General features: G+C 53.2%; 1 protein-coding gene across 1 annotated transcript in view; it reads left to right on the forward strand.

Moving 5' to 3' along the window:
• Positions 1 to 18277, forward strand: part of TSPOAP1 (TSPO associated protein 1) — a 2768302-nt gene that overhangs the window by 1839061 nt on the left and 910964 nt on the right. The window contains exon 28 of the mRNA XM_086954028.1: positions 16747 to 17424. Coding sequence (XP_086810154.1) covers positions 16747 to 17424 — 678 coding nt within the window. The remainder of the gene's footprint in view (positions 1 to 16746; positions 17425 to 18277) is intronic.

Here is an 18277-nt window from a genome sequence, read left to right on the forward strand (position 1 = left end):
GACGTCGTCGGAGTACTTAGATGCCGCCTCCGCGTGCTGACGCCAGTTCTTCTATTTTCCGCGCCAGCAAGCGCAGATCTGGAAAAAGCAGTACTTTAGTCACTTTTTGACTAGTCTTTTTGATCTCTTTTGATCATATTTTCTCGATCTTACGACTCCGGACGGTGCCTAGGGATGCCTGGTTTCAAGCCCGGTGAGGATTGCTCCCGACTGATGTCGGTCACGGATCCTCACCGTCGGTGTCTCCACTGTCTCGGCGTCGACCACGACGACAAGACCTGCCTCAACTGCCTGGCTCTTACTTCGAAAGCAAGCGACTCGAACTCCGGCAGTCGGCCCCGCGCTAAGAGAGGTCCCGGTCCCGCAGGAGGTCGAGGGACAGGTCGCAGGGCCAGAGCCATCACAGCTCCGAGAGTCGGCATCGTTCCTCCGGGTCGAAGTCGTCGTCAGGTAAGAAACACAAGAAGTCGAAGAGACGTCATCGCTCTTCTGACTCCCCCTGACGCTCGCGCGACGCGGCCGGGAGTTCGGGTGACACTGCCCACGCGGAGTCGCGGGCGTCGCGGCCTGCTCCACACCCTCCGGTCCCTGGGCACGACGCGACGCCGGGGGAGATCGAGCGATTCCTCATGGCCATGAGAAACCTCTCTTCCCCGACGGGTTCCACAGCGCCTTCGGGCCCAGCGGACCCGTCTGGGGCCCCTAGCGGGTCGGGGGCTTCGGCCCGACGCCGCAGGCCCTCACTGGATTTGCTTCGGGATCCGGGTCGTCGCCGGTTGACCTAACAACCTCACCGGCGCCGGTCCCACAGGTGTCACCTCTGGCGCCGTCCTCGGGCGGCGCCGTCCCCGATGCCTTCCTCGCTCCGGTTCCGGCGTCGGAACGGCGCCGCTGGGCGCCGCTTTCGACGCCGCTTGGGGAGTTTAGCTTCTATGAACCAGCCTCATCATTTGACAACCCTGACTATCAGGGGATGGGGGAAGAAGAGTATTGGGAGGGGTCTGAGGACCCTCTGACCCGAGAGTCTCAGTCTCAAGAGGACTGGACAGGTGGACTTGGGGATGCCAGTGGTCTGGACACATCGCCAGACACTGGCTTTGTCTCACCTCCTACCATGGCTACGGAGGAGGGGGCAACCTACAGTGTGGTATTGATGAGGGCAGCCAAGGCCTTGGGCCTTGAGCTCCCCGTCGTGGCCGTGAGGACTAACCTCCTCACTGAGGTCCTTAAACCGCAGTCAAGCTCGTCCGAGCCTCTGCTGCCCTTTAATGAGGCCTTGACCAACGTTCTTTTGGGCACTAGGTCCAGGCCCGCCCGTAGATAGGAACGTGGCCAGATGCCACCGCCCGGCCCCGGGCGACCCATGTTTCCTGTCCACCCACCCCTCCCCCGAGAGCCCAGTCATCCAGACATCAAATTCCCAGACCGCATTCTCGTCGGCTCCGCCGGACAGGGAATCCAAGGGGTATGAGAATTATGGTAAGAAGATATTGTCCTCCCTTAGTTTGGGGCTGCAGTCTTCCAACACCGCATGCCTCTTGGGCCACTACACCCACTCTGTGGAATACGGTTGCGGAATTGCTGCCAGAGTGTCCGTTGGAGGTACTGGCCAAACTCGGCCAAGCCCTGGTGGAAGGCCGGGATGCAGCAAAATATTCTATCCGGTGTGGGCTGGATATCACCGACTCACTAGGTAGAGCGATGGCATTGACAGTGGCGATTCGTCGCCACGCCAGGTTGAGGTCCGCCAACTTTTCGGCTGATGGACATGCTGTTTGATGATCGCCTTTTTGGCGACAAGGCAGACCATGCGCTTGAGCGCTTTAAGGACTCTAGGGCTACGGCCAAGTCCTAGGGCCTCTCGGCCCGCGCCAGAAAACTGGTGCCTTTCGCTCCTTTCGTGGCCAAGGAAGGGGCGCCCCCACACGTGCTGCCAGCCACGCACCGCAGACTAACATCCAGCGCGGTGGCGGCCGTGGAAATCACCATGGTGGCGGTAGGGGACAACGGCGAGGCCAGTCCACACCCTCCCCCGCGGCATCCACCTCAAAACCCTCCTAGTCCGTGCTTTTCGGCCCATGTGACGTGAGTGGGCGCCATCACCACTCTCACTGGCGTACTGTCACGTCGGACAGGTGGGTGCTGCAAATCGTCCGAAGGGGCTACTCCCTACCCTTCGAGACGACCCCTCCAGCCATGCCACCGCAACACCACCACGTATCGGGGGATCATTTGCGGCTTCTGCAGGAGAAAGTTTCGGCCCTCTTGGCCAAGGGGGCCATCGAGCGCGTTCCTGGGCCAGAAGTAGGACGTGGTTCCTACTCCCACTACCTTCTGGTACCCAAGAAGGGCAAAGGGGGCCTACGTCCTATCTTGGACCTACGGAACGTCAACGGCTTCCTCCGGAAGGAGAAGTTCAAAATGCTGACTCTGGCTCAGGTCTTAGCTGCCCTAGACCTAGGAGACTGGATGGTAGCGTTGGACTTGCAGGACGCTTATTTTCACATCCCCGTCCTGCCGGCCCACCGGCGCTACCTATGGTTCACGGTAGGCCACGAGCACTTTCAGTTTACCGTGCTTCCTTTCGGCCTTACCAGCGCCCCACGGGTATTCACGAAAGAGATGGCGGTGGTCGCAGCTCATCTGCGCAGGTTAGGGGTTTCAGTCTTCCCCTACCTCGACGACTGGTTGTTGATGGCAGGCTCGCCCCAGACAGTCGTCAGCCACCTCCAGACGACGGCAGACCTCTTGCACCTTCTGGGGTTCTCCATCAATGTGCCGAAGTCACACCTGTGTCCCTCCCAGAAGCTCCTTTTCATCGGAGCGGTTCTCGACTCTGCGCGGTTTGGGGTTTACCCACCCGAGCAGTGGGTTCGGGATATACAGGCACTGATTCCAATCTTTCAGCCTTCATCCCGAGTTTCGGTCAGGTTGACTCTGCGGCTTCTGGGGCTGATGGCTTACTGCATCCTTCTGGTGCATCACGCCCGTTGGCGGATGCGGGCTCTGCAGTGGGACCTGAAGTTTCAGTGGGCCCAGTGTGAGAAGTTGGCCTGATATATGATGTTCACTAGTTCTAGTGATCACCTTGTATCAGTCCAAACAACCCTTATGGTGATTGGTTGGAAGTCAACTTTATAGACCAGCTATCCTAATGGTAGCATGGACAAAGCAGTCTTAGGCTAAACTATTTTGGCATGTGTAGCAAGCTGTTTTACCACATATAACCCCTTGAATACCAAATGAAAGGACACCACACTGGTAGTTATGAAAATAAACAAAATATTTATTAACTAACAAACACCTCTGAACGCTTTATGAGATCAGAGGACTAAGCACATGACAAGACTCCTAAGAAAAATACGTTAAGTTGCACAAATTACAATGGTTCCCTAGGGGCACGACAAACCATATACTAAGTAAATGGTGTAAGGAAATCGATAGAAGGAATGGAGCTGTCCATAGGCTGTAGGATCGCTGGGACTACTCTATCCTGACCTGAAGTAAGTAATAGGAGGCCCACGGGACGCGGGTGCAGAGTGTGAACTCACACGCAAGATGCGTAACAAAGTCAATGGACAGTACAATTTACGAAAAGGTAAGTATTAGACAGTTCCGACTAGCTAGGACTAAAACAACTGGAAATTTGGACATTAGGAGAGTCAATCTACCCTTGAGCACCGAAATGCTCTTGTTACCTCATCCACGGGCTGCGGGTGCATAGGTGTCAAAGTGTTTCGGGTTTCTGCGTTGAAGTCTATGGAGCCTGGAAGAAAAGATGCTGCAGGAGTCCAGAAGGAAGATGTCCGGAGCGACCCAAGGGTGGATCGGGGAAGATGAACACCTGAAAGCAGAGGGGACAATGTTCACAGTCACTAGCCAGTGACTGGGGTGGAACCAGGAAGGAATCAGATGCTGTCGTCGTGATCAGGTGAAGAGTGGACGCTTGACTCTGTAGCCACGTGGACCAGGTGGTGTCTTCGACGACCAGGATGGAGGCACGAGCTGTCCCACGCAGGCTCTCGCTGTCAGCGGTGTTGGATCCGGATTCGGCATCAACAAGCCTTGGCAAAGGCAACCCACGCGGTGAGTGGAAAAGGTGTCTGGTGCGGACCAGGAGGGTCCGGGGTGATTCTCCTTTGCAGGGAAGCAGGGGCCAGAACTACCGCTGTGTGTAGCAGAGTGCTGTCTCGCCCTAAAGACTCGCCCAGAGCTTGAGTCTCTTCACCTGTGCCCGCTCTCTACCCCCCCAGCAGCCGAGTAGGCGCTGCTTGGGGTCCCGCCATTTTTGAACAGGTCGAGCAGACGATTGCTTGGCCCCTCCCCGCCCTCACGTCATCGCCAGCATAAAAGCTGCTAGAAACACCCCCCCGCTGAATACGAGTGAGTGTAGTTGTGTTGCGATGAGAGTCCTGAGGCGGAAAGCCGGGACTGGATGTTTTTAATTACTAAAATTGCTAAACTGCTAAAACTGCTTGTTTGAAGTGAAAAACCACCACTGCCTTTTTTAACCTGCACTTCAGTAAGTTTGTGAATATTGAACTGTGCACTTACCCGATTTCACCATTTTAAACTGCTAACTACTGCTGTGTGTAGCGGAGTGCTGTCCCGCCCTAAAGACTCGCCCAGAGCTTGAGTCTCTTCACCTATGCCCGCTCTCTACCCCCACAACAGCCGAGTAGGCGCTGCTTGGGGTCCCGCCATTTTTGAACAGGGCGAGCAGACGATAGCTTGGCCCCTCCCTGCCCTCACGTCATCGCCAGCATAAAATGATGCCCTCTCCCAGGAGGCGCAGCGGCGGTGCCGGCGGAGCGCCGAAGGCGCGCCAAAGATAAGCTCGTCTGCGCCCGCCCGCGCCTTGATCGGGCCCAGGGCCATACCCCCCGGTCGACACATGCAGTACTCTAAAGAAACCCTGCTAGGCCTGAAACAAAAGACATCTACCTGCACCCGATCTTTTAACATGGAGAACTTGGCAGGACCATGGAGTTGCTACACATGCAAAAATAGTTTTGGGTACACCCAAACAAAGAGCCCCCTATGCCATAACAAAACGGAAAACCTATTCTGTGGGCTTGTCAGTGTCAGGTCCATTGGCAAGCATGCCCAACATATTTTTGATTTATTCTCTGAAAGGGAGCTGGACTGTCTCTTTATGACAGAAACCTGGGTAACCCAGAACAGCAACCCAGATGTGACGACCGCTCTCCCCCAGGCATACCTCATTGCCAGAGAAGACAGACCCCTCCAGAGAGGCGGAGGTATAGCTATTGTATACAGGGACTCATTGAGTTGCCTAACTTTCCCAATCCCAGGTATCCAAGGTGCGGAAAGCATAGGTTTCGCTCTAAGGGTGCATGATTCCTTCACCTTCTCAGGAGCACTAATATACCGACCACCGGGAACACCCATTGACTTCACGAATAGTATTGGAGAAGCAGTAGGGGACCTAGCCCTGAAATCCGCCAACTACACGATCTTAGGAGACACCAACATACACCTAGACTCCCTCTCAGACCACGCCACCTTAGGCTTTACTGACACAATGAAGGTCCTAGGCCTCAAAATACTCACCACCATGCCCAAACACAATGCAGGACACATCCTCGACTGCATCTGTTCAAACCTGGATACACTCCTTGTAAAAAACCCCCAAGAACTAACCTGGTCCGACCACAGCTATATCCCTTTTGAACTCCAGGGGATAATGACACACAAACATGGGAATAAACCATGCGCTCCCCAGGGAGGGCCCCACTGGAAGGACCTAACAGGACAACCGGGGTTTCTAATTAAGGCACTAGAAACCATACCGCTATCAGTAGGGGACCCTGGGAAGGATAGCCAGTCCTTTAGGGAATGGATGGATGCCCTATCTATAGAGAATGGCAAAACAACACCAAGATCAAGACGAAACAGGAAACATAATGCCTCTGCCCTCTGGTTTTCCCCAACCCTAAAGGAAGAACAAAGGTAGGTCAGGGCTTTAGAGCGGACCTGGCGCAGAAAGTATGACACAACCGACCTGACCAGGTATAAAGTGGCTCGCCGACACTACCACGGGATGATAAAAATAGCCAAAAAAGACTTTTACATTGATGCCATAATAAACAGCAACAATAAACAAAAAGAAATCTTCAACATCGTCAACTCTTATATCAACCCCAAAACCATGCAGAGAGACATTCCCCCCTCCCAAACCCTGTGCAACAAGATTGCTGACTACCTCCATAATAAAATACAGACGCTTACCAAAGACTTCCCATACCCCCTCCCCCTGGAGGAGTCCCGAATAAACAAGACTAGCACGATAAACCAGCTATCCTTCTTTCAGCATGTCAGCTTGGAAGAATCCCAGGCAAAAATCCTAAAAATCCAATCGGGCTCCTCTTTCGACCCCTGCCCCCGCTATGTCTTCCACACTCTGGTGGAGATCGTGAATCCCATCATCAACAACATTATAAACTCTTCACTTACTTTAGGAGTAGTCCCCGAGGAATGGAAATTGGCAGCAGTAAGACCCCTACAAAAAAAACATCGCCAGACCCCACCATTCTCACCAATCTGCGACCAATCTCCCTGCTCCCCACCTTTTGTAAACTTACAGAAAAGGAAGTAAATCAACAGCTCACTGTCTTCTTAGAGGCCAACAACATCTGACACCCCAACCAAGCTGGCTTTAGAGCACAGCACTCAACGGAATCAGCTTTAATTTTTTTCCTCGGAAACACTCAGAGCAGCACTAGACCAGGGCAAAAAAGCAGTCCTTATACTCCTAGACCTGTCAGCGGCTTTCGACACGGTGTCCCATACCATCTTGATAGACCGACTAGCCGCGGCAGGGATAACCGGAAAGGTACTGAGCTGGCTTAAAAGTTTCCTAACAAACAGACGACAAGTGGTCACCCTGGGCCAGTTCAGATCAGAAGAGATACCACTAAACTCAGGTGTACCCCAGGGCTCCTGCCTGAGCCCGACACTTTTTAATGTATATATGGCCCCCCTGATTACCCTTATATCATCCTTTGGCATAGCCACCATCTCATATGCGGATGACACACAACTCATCCTAGTGAGGACGAAACCAGCGAAGCAGAGGCCAGGCTTAAAAACTGTCTAAAAGCCGCATTCCATTGGATGAGCACGAGTCACCTTAAACGCAATTCGGGAAGACCGAGATCCTACCTTTTGGAAAGGGGAACTCATTCAACCCAACACTGTGGTGGCCAGAAGACGCTATCGTCCCACCTAAATAAGCCAATGCAGTACGAAACCTAGGGATAAAATTTGACCCTTTCCTGAGTTTCCAACAACAAGCAGTAGCCGTGGCAGGGACCTGCTTCGGCATAATAAAAGGGCTCAGTAAATTCTTCGACCTAATCCCATTCGCAGCGAGGAAGATGGTGGCAGTAGCCCTCATTACCTCTCGCATCGATTACTGCAACAGCGTATATGCAGGTACTAATAGGACAGTCTGCCACAAATTACAAATGGTGCAGCATGCAGCGGTTGCCAATACATAAAAGGGTGCTGTTCAAAATTCTGCTAATCACCTTTAGGGCTTTCAACAGAACATGACCCAAATACATCGAAAACATGTTCCAACGTTATGTCCCCTCCCGATGTCTGAGGTCCCAAGATGACAACCTCCTTACCATCCCCAAGTTTAGACTCAAAAACAGGGGAGGCAAAGCCCTGGCAGTTTTGGGGTCCAAAGCCTGGAATACACTACCGCCCCCTCTCAGACAAATCCCCACAGAAACCACTTTCAGAAAGACCCTCAAAACCTGGATCTACACCCTATCCAACACACAATGTAAAAACATGATATAACACTCCCTATCACACGAACAAATTCCCCTGTTTCGTTTACACTCTGAAGCGCTAAGATGCTCCCTGGAGTGTATGTAACCCGCGCTATATAAAAAACAGTTACATTACATTACATTACATTACAGTCTGGAGCAACCAGACCAGCGGTGTGGATTTCAAGGATCGTCGTCTAGGAGGCCACTCGCAAGCCGGCAAGTGACCAGACAACGCGTCGAGCAGCAATCAAGCAAAAGGGCCCCATGCAGATCTCGTGAATGCTGGAGGGCTGATCTTCTGTGCAGGAGCTGCTCGGGGCTGGGGCTTCTCAATCCCCAAAGCACTTCGTCGAGGATGCCTCTGAAGTCGTGCTGGAAGCGAAGTGCAGTTTCTCCAAGATGGCCGGTCCCACGTGTCTCAGAGAGGTCTGGGAGTCCGGGTCTTGTCGGGCTCTGAAGTCTGGATCTACTCAGGAAGACGACAAAGTGAACCGCTAGGACGCTTGGTGGTGCCTGCAGATGCAGGGTGGTCACTCCTTGGCCACAAGGTAGATTTCTTCAGTCTTCTGTAGAGCAGAACGTCGAAGTCCAGAGTTTCTTTTTTGTAGAGTGTCAAATCAGGATAATCTAATTTGTGTTTAAAGTATTTTATTGAAGCAGGGTGGGGTAGGATACAATAGGGCAAGAAAAAGATAAACCACAGAAACCGCACAATCGGTGCGTATTATACAGCAAATACAGCAAAGCAGTTACAACTTTTCAATAGGCTTCATCCGACTCGGGAACACAGCTTTCGCGCCTGTGGTTACATACAAATAACGAGGGGGAGGGGGAAGGGGGAGGGAAGGAAGGACGGGGGAGGGGAGAGGAAGAGAAAATTAGGGGGGGGGCAAAGAAAAAGTAAATAAGAGGGGGTGGGGATGGGAAAAAAAGGGGGGGGAAGGGTGGAGAAGCATCCCCGCTCCAAAAACCTACCTAACCATACAGAACCCCCCCAACTACCATACCCCAACCCACCCCCTGTACTGTGCCATTACCTTCAGCTCTCTCTTCATTCGACCCTCCAGTAGTCCCCGCTATACAATGCCAACCCCGTCCGGTCAGACAGGCGGGTCCGGTGGCGGCGTCAGCCGTAACAACCTAAGGTATCTGGGACAGGTGATCTCCCGAAACTCAGAGCACAACAGGCTATGAAAGGGCGCCCACAGTTCCTCAAAGGTATCAGTATCTCCCAGGGCTACTAAGGACATCTTCTCCGTTCCAAGGACATGCCATAATCTATGCAGCCAGCCAACTACAGAGGGAAGTGTGGTAGAGCGCCAATGTATGAGAATATTTTGCACCGCTGACCCCAGAGCAATCGCGATCTGTCTACCCCTCTTGGACCTAAGGGGATACATCAACCCATTTGGCAATCCCAGTAGAACATAGGCAGGGAACCTTGGCAGTTCTATCCCAAAGCATTTGTCCACCTCACCCAAGACCTCTTCCCAATAAGGAGCCAGAAGGGGGCATTCCCACAGTATGTGTGTTAGTGTACCAGTATTGCCACAGTTGCGCCAGCACGTCCCTGGTATTGCCCTGTCCATCTCGTGCAGTTTCTCCGGAGTGCGGTACCAGTAGGTCGAGATTTTGGTGAAGGTCTCTGTAAGACCCGTGTGATAGGCCGAGTGACATGCGCGGAAGGAGATGTGTTCCCATTCCTTGTGGCTCAACACTCGCCCGAGCTCCCGCTCCCATCGTTCCCGACCGGGGTTGTGAATGTGAAAGGAGGGGGGCTGCAGCATTTTATACAAATCTGAGATAAGTTTAGCGTCCGACGTGCGAGTGATTAACCAGCGCTCATACACCGTGATCTCCCGGTTTGCCGTATCGCGCACCTGGGGTTGTAGTGCCCAGTGACGCGCCTGCATGTATCGCATGCGCTCCGCCTCTGGGAGGCCGTAATCCCGCCGCAAGTCCTGGAAGGGGACAACTCCTTCAGGGCTGTACAAATGATACAAAGTGCAGCAGCGGGCCGCCCGCCAGCGCTCGTAAGCACCGTGCTCCATCCCGGGGCCGAAGTCCGGGTTGCCAAAGAGCGGCGTAAAGGGAGAGGGGAAGGTAGTAAGCTCGTGCCTAACAGCCACCGAGTCCCACGTCACCAAAGACGCGTAGAGGTTAGGGGGTCGATGGGCCCGCTTCAAGAATGGTATTTCCTGTAGCGTCCTGCCCGCCACCGCCTGATCCTTTAACAGCCAGTGCTTATCAGACTCCCACCGGCTCCATTCCACCAGATAGCGGAGTTGGGCGGCCTGGAAATATTTCCGCAAGTCCGGTATCCCCAGCCCCCCAGAGTCGGGCGCCAGCATAGCGATGCTCCTCTTGATCCTCGGCCTGCGGCCCTGCCATACAAACCGTGCGATGGCAGACTGGGTCTCTGCGAGCCACCCCGCGGGGGGCTGGAGCGGCAACGCTCTGAAGAGGTAAAGCACCTGAGGCAGGAGGGTTATCTTCACCGCGGCCACCCTACCTAGCAGCGACAGCGTACCCTTGTCCCACCGGCCTAATTCCTCCCTGAGTTTCGTGCTCAAAGCCGCATAATTGGCCGTGACCATCTCCGGGAGGGAGGGCGCCAACAGGATCCCTAAGTACGGAATCCGGTCCTTGGACCAGCTCAGAGGGTAAAGCCTCTGTAGTTCCGCTCTGGTGGCGCTAGCAAGCGAAATGTCAAGGGCGGCTGACTTCCCTAGGTTCACCTTGAAGCCCGCCACGTCGGCGAATAGGTCCAGTTCCGCAATGCAAGCCGGTAGCGACCTCCGCGGGTCATCTAGCGTCAGAATGACATCATCCGCGCCCAGGCTGATCGCATGATGGAATTCACCCATCTTGACACCGACAATGTCGGGGTTCTGCCTAACCCTTTGAGCAAATGGCTCCATGTATAGGGCAAAGAGCAAAGGGGACAGTGGGCACCCCTGTCGCGTACCCCGTTCAATGGGAAAGGGCTGAGAGCTGCCTCCGTTCACTCGGACTACTGCTGTTGGTGTTGCACCCTGAGTTTGTTGGCCAAGAGCCGCCCGCACCGATCGCCCCCGTGTAATATTTGTGTTTCAGGCGGAGCATCGCATACTCCGCCCGGTCCGTGTCCAGGGCTGCCAAGAGTTTCCGTGCCGCCTTCAGCTGCCTCCAAACCCTGGGGGCTCCCGTCCTATGATGAACCTGTTCCAGCTCCCTCACCTGCCGGGTGAGCTCATCCCTCTTGAGCTGTCGGTCCTTATTCTCGGCCGAGGAGATAGCTATAAATTCGCCCCGGAGCACAGCCTTCAGGGCTGCCCACTGTGTCGCACGAGAGGTATCCTCATTATCGTTCACACTCTGAAAATCCAAAATGGCCGCGCGGATCTGGTCCACTATCGGCCGCCTATGCAATAGCGTGTCTCGGAGCCGCCAGACCCCTCTCGGCCGAACCACCGGCGGCAGAGTGAAAGCGCCCTCCACCGGCGCGTGGTCGGAAAGAGAGAGGACCCCCATATCTGCGTTCGAAGCCAAAAGGAGCATTGGACCCGACACAAGTAGATGGTCTAGTCGCGCATAGGACCTGTGAGCATGTGAGAAGTAGGAGTATGCGCGGGTGGTAGGGTGAAGGTGGCGCCACATGTCATGCAAGTCCAGCTCCTCCAGTCGAGTGCGAATCGAGCCCGAAAGCTCACCCAACTGGTGGCGCCGCTGCACAGACCTGTCCAATGCTGCATCGAAAACTAGGTTCAAATCACCCCCCAATACTATGTGCCTATCAGAGGTGGACGCCACGTCCTCCAGTGCCCTGTGCAAGAATTGGTCCTGGTGGTCATTGGGGCAGTAGATTGCGCCAACAGTCAGTGCTAAACCCCCCATCTTGATCTTATATGCCAGAAGTCTCCCTTTCTGTTCCGCTACCTTGTGCAAGACCTCTCCCCTGAACCCCCTAGAGAACAAGATCGCCACCCCAGCCGTTTTAGAAGCGCTAGAGGAGAACAGCTGCGTGGGGAACTTGGGGGTAGGCATTCTTGAGCAGTCCTTAGCTAGCAAATGGGTCTCCTGCAACAGGCAGACATCCGCCTGTGAGTTTTCCAACAAAGATAACACAGCCCGCCTCTTAACCGGATTATTCAGCCCTTTCACATTTAGAGTGATCACTTTAAGAGCCATCAAGGAGGGGAATCAATGGGGCACATACCAAGAAGCAAAGCCCAGCAGGCAAACATGGAAGTCACTGTGAGAAGTTGGCCCGATATGCAGCGTTCGCTATTCTAGCGACCGCTATGTATCGTTCCAAACGACCCTTATGGTGATTGGTTGTAAGTCAACCTATAGACCAGCTATCCTAGTAGCGTGGATACGAGCAGTCTAAGGCTAAAGACTCGAGAGGGCGCGTTAAGCCAGCTGTTTACCACACATGTACCCCTTGAACACCAAGTGAAAGGACACCACACAAGTGTTATGAAAATAAACAAGATATTTATTAAGAATCACAACAGCCCTGTACTCTTTATGAGGACAGGGTACTAAGCACAAACCAAATCTCTTAGGAAAATACTTCAAGTGCACAATTAAAACAAGTGTCCGAGGACACGGAAAGTTTAAGGTCTCGGGCGGACCCGATAAGGCAAGTCGGAAGCGAGGGACTCGGGACCCTAGAGTAAAGAGGCTATGCAGGCACCGAAATGCCGAGTTACCTAGCCACGAGGGCTGCGGCTGCACAAGTCTTACAGGCGTCGGGGTCTTCGCTGACGAGCCAGGAGCCGGAAGAAAAGGAGTTGCTGGCCGGCGACCAGTGATGAATAGTTCGTAGAGATCCAAGCCTGGATCAGAGATTGATGATACCTGAAAGCAGAGGGGACCAAGTTCGTACTACTAGCCAGTAGTCAGAGGGTACCAGGAAGGCACCGGTTGGCCGTCACCTCGACTAGGTGAGTGGGCGACGCTAGGCTCTGCAGTCTCACGGACCAGGAGGCGTTGTCGGCGACCACGGTGGAGGTGCGAGCTGTCCCACGAAGGATGATGCTGTCGGCGTCGCTGGGCCCAGGATGGGGCAACAAGCCTTGGCAGATCTCAGGGCAACGTGGTAGGCCTAAGATGGCGTCTTGAGTGGACCAGGAGGGTCCGGGGTGCTTCTCGCAAAGATGGAAGCAAGGGCCAGTCTGGAGCAACCAGACCAGCAGTGATGATTATCGGATGTCGTCACAGAAGGGCACAAGCCAGCGGCTAGTGACCAGACAACGTGCTGAGCAGCGAGCAGAAGGGCCCCACGCAGATCGTGGAGATGCTGGGAGACTGCACTTCGGTGCTGGAGCGGCTCAGGGTCGGGGCTTCTCGGACCCCAGAGCACTCACCAGAGAATTGCTTCGATGGTCGTGCTGGTTAAGAGCGTGCAGGTTCTGATGATGGCCGGTCCCTCGAGGTCTCGTCGCACCCACAGATCACAGCTGGGCTGATGACGTGGGTAGAGGTCAGAGGTGCCAGGGAAGCCGGTTCTCGTCGAGCTGGGCCGTCGGATCCTTGAGGAAGGACTTGCAGCAAACCGCAGAGTTCTTAGATGGTGCCCGCTGATGCAGGGTGACTACTCCTTAGTCACAAGGGAGAAATCTTGAGAAGAGTCTCGAATGTCCTTTCGTAGAAAGTAGTTCTTGATTCAAAGATGATCTAATTTGGAAGGGTCCCCGCTCTGGTCTTTATCCTAAAGAAAGGGGCGGGTACATGACTAGGTCCTGCCCTAAGGGTGGGACCAGGAAGGGGGGTAGTTACACCCCTCTCCCCTGCCGGACTTTCCCCAGGCCAGCGCTGGCGCCCCTGGAACTGGTTCTGACCGGCAGATGCGTAGTGAGCACCGGGGTGCCACTCCGCAGTCACCTTCTTGCAAAAGCCCTACCTACCCAGAATACACAAACCCTGTCTGGGACGGTGCGAACACCGCCCTCGACAGGAAACCCTTTGTCCGAGCGCTCCTCGCTGGAAGGACTCCCAGCAGCAGGAGGTCAGACCTGTGTCTGGGGTGGCAGCATCCATTTTGTGGAGCTGAGGCTTTAGTTAACTTTAACCGGGGTTCACAGTTACGTACATGTCGTGTCCCTCTAGAAGGGTGGAATGCTAACCTCGTCACCAGGGTTGGTGAGAGGGCAGCATCCCGATTCGTATGACACCTTACTCGACATGTCTTGATAACGCGACACCGAAGTTACCGATATGGTACGCGTTATCATGGAACAGCCATTGGGTCTTGATTCCGCAAGCTGCAACCGGGCTCGGCTCGGGCCAGAGCACAGTTCACACGAGCCCACGCACTCTGCCTTCAGGATTGTCAAGGCCTGCCATAGGAGTGACTGATAGGAACTCGGGTGTCCATCGTGTGGTTAGATATAGGGCTACTATATCTAAAGCAAAGGGTGATTACACGACTTCGCCCCAGCTGTCATGCAGCCAGTTGTGTCAAATTTAGGAGGCCAGCCAGGGGTGGCATAATACATGCTGCAGCCCCTGGCGGCCCTGGGTACACCTATGCCCTGAGTTACAGGGTCTGATAAGGTGGCCCAGTACCAATTGGTAAATGCACCTAGGGTACATCTCGTAATTTAGAAAGAGAACAGCCAGGCTGTGGGTCTGATTAGCAGGCCCACAGCCAGAGAAAGTCGTAAACCAGTGAAACAAAAGCAAAAAATCTGGGTGATCATAGGATTGCAGACCCTACTCTCCTACAGTCACCACACGAGGCCTCAGCACAGAGCAACTATGAACAATCCCATGGCACAGTACAGTCCCCGAGCCCCAACACCCCGCAACTGGAAAGACCCCCCCCTCCCCCCGAGATCCCACACAACCAAATCCACACCACTCCCAACAACAAACCCCCCCATTTGGCCCCGAAATCAAAGCATCCCCCCGCCAGTCCTGTCCCCGCACCCCACTTCTCAAACTTTGCAAAAAAGACATTGTCCCAGTCCGGTCCTTATCGGACAAGGCCGTGGTAAATCAGTCTAGTGGACGTCCAGCCACCACCTCCAGCACTCGCCATTCCTCCCAGCCCTCCCCCCGAATCCCCGCACCTGCAAAAAGAACAAGCTAGAGCAGACTCCCCCCGGAGTAAGTTCAGGCCGTTAGGGCCACTTCGCCATTCGCCGCCACTCTGGAGGCCTCCTGGATGGCGGCCGCCATGTCCGCCCGGATCGTGGGCGAGCCCGGTCGTTCCGACGGTGGAGAGCTCCTCTCTCCCACCTGCTGCCAGCCGTCACGAGTGCTTCGCCTCCGACGCGGAGCCGGGGTGTCCGTATCTGATGCTGTGAGGCCCAGCACCGCGCAGACATCCTGGAGGGACCGGAGCTGGTGCAAAGTACCGTTCCATCGAAAAATCAGGCGGAAAGGGTGCCCCCAAGAGTACTGTGTCCCTTGCTCCCGAAGGAAGTCGGTAGCGATCTTGAACGATTTCCTCTTTTGCAGCGTGACCGTGGATAAGTCCTGGTACAGGGTCACAGGGTGGTCTCGGAATCGGAAAGGCTGCTGCCCACGCGCTTCTCGGAGGATCCGCTCCTTCAGTGGGAAGTCCGGGAGGAAGGCCAGAATGTCCGGGACGGGCGCCGTGGCTCTGCGGGGGCGACCCACCCGATGTGCTCGGTCTATGCGGATCCGAAAGTCTTCCGACTCCCCCAGAATTGCACGAAAGAGGGCCACCAGGTATGCAGTCACGTCTTCACCCTCCTCGCCGGACGGCACTCCGCGGACCCTGATGTTATTCCGCCTGGATCGATTTTCAAGGTCCTCGGCGTGGGCCTGCAATTCAATCTGTTGTTCCCGCAGTCGCAGGACCTCCTGCTGCAGATGGGTGATCTCCTCGTCCCTGGAGTGACCCGCTTCCTCCACTGTATTGACACGCTCCCCCAGGGAGTCCGTCTCTCTCCGTACTTCACGGACCTCCCCGGCCACCTCACGCTTGAGCGTTTGAAAGTCCTCCCGTAGGGAGCTGAAGAGCCACTCAAGAAATGATCTTGTCACCGGGGGCTCTCCGCCATCTGCACCCCTGGCCGGGGCCGGGGAGGTCGTGGTGGGTTGAGTTCCTCCACTACGCAGGGCGCCGCGCCCCAGCATGTCCGGCAAGGTTCGGTCACCCCTTCTCTGTCCTCTAGCGTTCGACATTTCAGCTGAGTAGAGGATGTCGAGGCTTTCTGTCCGGCAAAGAGAGCAGCCGTACAGGCGCAGCTATACACCAGTCGGGGGCAGCGCCACACAAAGAGCACTAGGAAGGCCGAGCTGCCAGGCCGGAGTTCACAAAATGGCCGCCCTGTGATATCGATAGGCCAACGCCCAAGACGGAGGTCCCTTCTTCGTCTCGGGTCCGGTATCTAGAAATCCAGCCGGTAGGCAGACTCACGGAGCGATGGTCGCCGGGGTCAGCAATCCCGAGGGAAGATCTGCTCCAGGAGCACAATCCCACTACTCCACCACCGATGACTGGCCGGAGCGGCCTCTCAGGACGAGCCCCCTCAAGCCACGGGGACAGAGATAATCCGTTTTTAAGAATTCAGTTGCAGTGGTTGCAATAGATAGCTATTGTTACAGGTAAGTAATTATTCTTTTTCTTTCTAATACTGATATCTTTTTTCCTAAATTAACGTCTTATTTATATAGAACTAAAGTAAGAGTGTAGCGATTCTTACATCAGCCTTTTCTATGTCTCAGATAGTATGTCGTCTTGTATGTGCTCAGAGGAAACTGAATCTGAAAACGTCAGTACAAAAAGATATGCAGTCATGCTGATAAGGGGATTATATGCATGCACATTGACTACTCTACACTGAAACTATCATCATAGAAAATATAGCATTGTATTGGGTCTTGCCTGCCGAATTTGGATGTGAGATGGTATCTATTTAATGTAACTAAAATCGTGAAGATTGAATATCTATTTTTCTTCTTCTTTGTCTCTCAGGTGCTGGAAGTGACATCACCTACTGCTGGGAGTGTGCTATTAGGAATGTCCCACCTGCAGCTACTGCATGTGTCACGAGAGGTATCGGTTAGGACAATGTCTCCTCATGGGGAATCTGTAGATTCAGTGCCAGCTCAGATCCCATCTGCCTTGTTGAAAGTACCAGACTCTTTGTTTCTCCTGAACAATAGCCTTGTTTATGAGCCACCATTTAGTGAATACCTAGACTCTCAATCTGGTAGACTTTCACGAATAAGGCTAACATCATCCCCATACTCTCCACAAAGTGAAGCAACTTCCAAATCTAATGCCAAACTCTCCAACCGATCTATCCCCAAAGAATTTGAAATTAAAGAACACACTTTTCAAACTGAATCACCTGTTGGTGATGGTAGACCATTTGATTCTCTGCCTATTAAGGAGCCTGAAAATTATCTTGATTTAGTCCAGTATAATTTCTCTGGAAATCCACGTCGAGCCATAAGCCACAGCATCAATTTGTTAGAAGTGAAAGCACACACCAATCACATCGAAGGAACACCTTGTGCTATTGTTCATGCTGCAGCTTGTAGCCATCCTGTAGAGCAAGCCTTACATCCTAAGTTTTGTGAAGCTTCAGCAATACCAAGAATGGTGAACCTGCCAGCAGCTGACACTAACCTACAACAAGAGAACCTGGTAAGCTCTTTTAGTCCTGGTTGAATAGTATGTAACAGTAGCTGAAATGAGAGAATATGACTAACTGAAAAGAATAGTTTGCTATTTGAAATGTTTATCTAAATGTTACGTCAGTGTATGTTAAATTTGATCAATTGTTCAGCACAATGTATCACCCTAAAGGCTTGAGGACAAAAAGACAAAGGAAAATGCTAAGCTAGGTACATATATGTAATAAGATGGCATCCTTGCACACCACATGATCCTGTTGGCTAGTCATAAAAGGGAGTAGCTCTGCTCACGTTTGGGATCACAGAACACAGTTTTTAAAATAAAATGTTCTCAGATGCAAACAACACAAACCTACAAAGCATGCCTGATAAGGCAACATTTTTTTGTCTTTTATCTCATAAAGAAATTCTAAACAAAAAAGTTAATTACATTTAAGGTGCCACTGCTAAATAACAATTATTTTGCACGGAAAAAGTAAAGTAGGAAATGAGGACTGAATACAAGTACTGCAAGCAGTGAAAATCTGACACTGTCCCTCTAAGACTCTTGCAGGCTGCACAATAACATCATGCCCTCGACTAAGCCAGTTAGATTCTTTTCCCTAGTCAGGAAGATCTGGAACACTTTTTTGGCTTGTTAATATCTTTTTTTGAACACGGTATTTCCATAAAAGTCATGTCTAATAAGTAGTATAAATGACTTACAAAATCGATTTCTGAAATATGTGATAGTAGGATCCATTTTGTTGTATCCCCCACCCCCCAAAAGTAGATGTATGATAACAGAGGAAATTGGGAAGGATACATCAGTTCTCCAGAATTGGATCTTCCCTAGATACCCATGTTCAAATCATTACCCAATG

Source organism: Lissotriton vulgaris, chromosome 2_1 (genome assembly GCF_964263255.1).
Source record: "Lissotriton vulgaris chromosome 2_1, aLisVul1.2, whole genome shotgun sequence".
NCBI lineage: Eukaryota > Metazoa > Chordata > Amphibia > Caudata > Salamandridae > Lissotriton > Lissotriton vulgaris.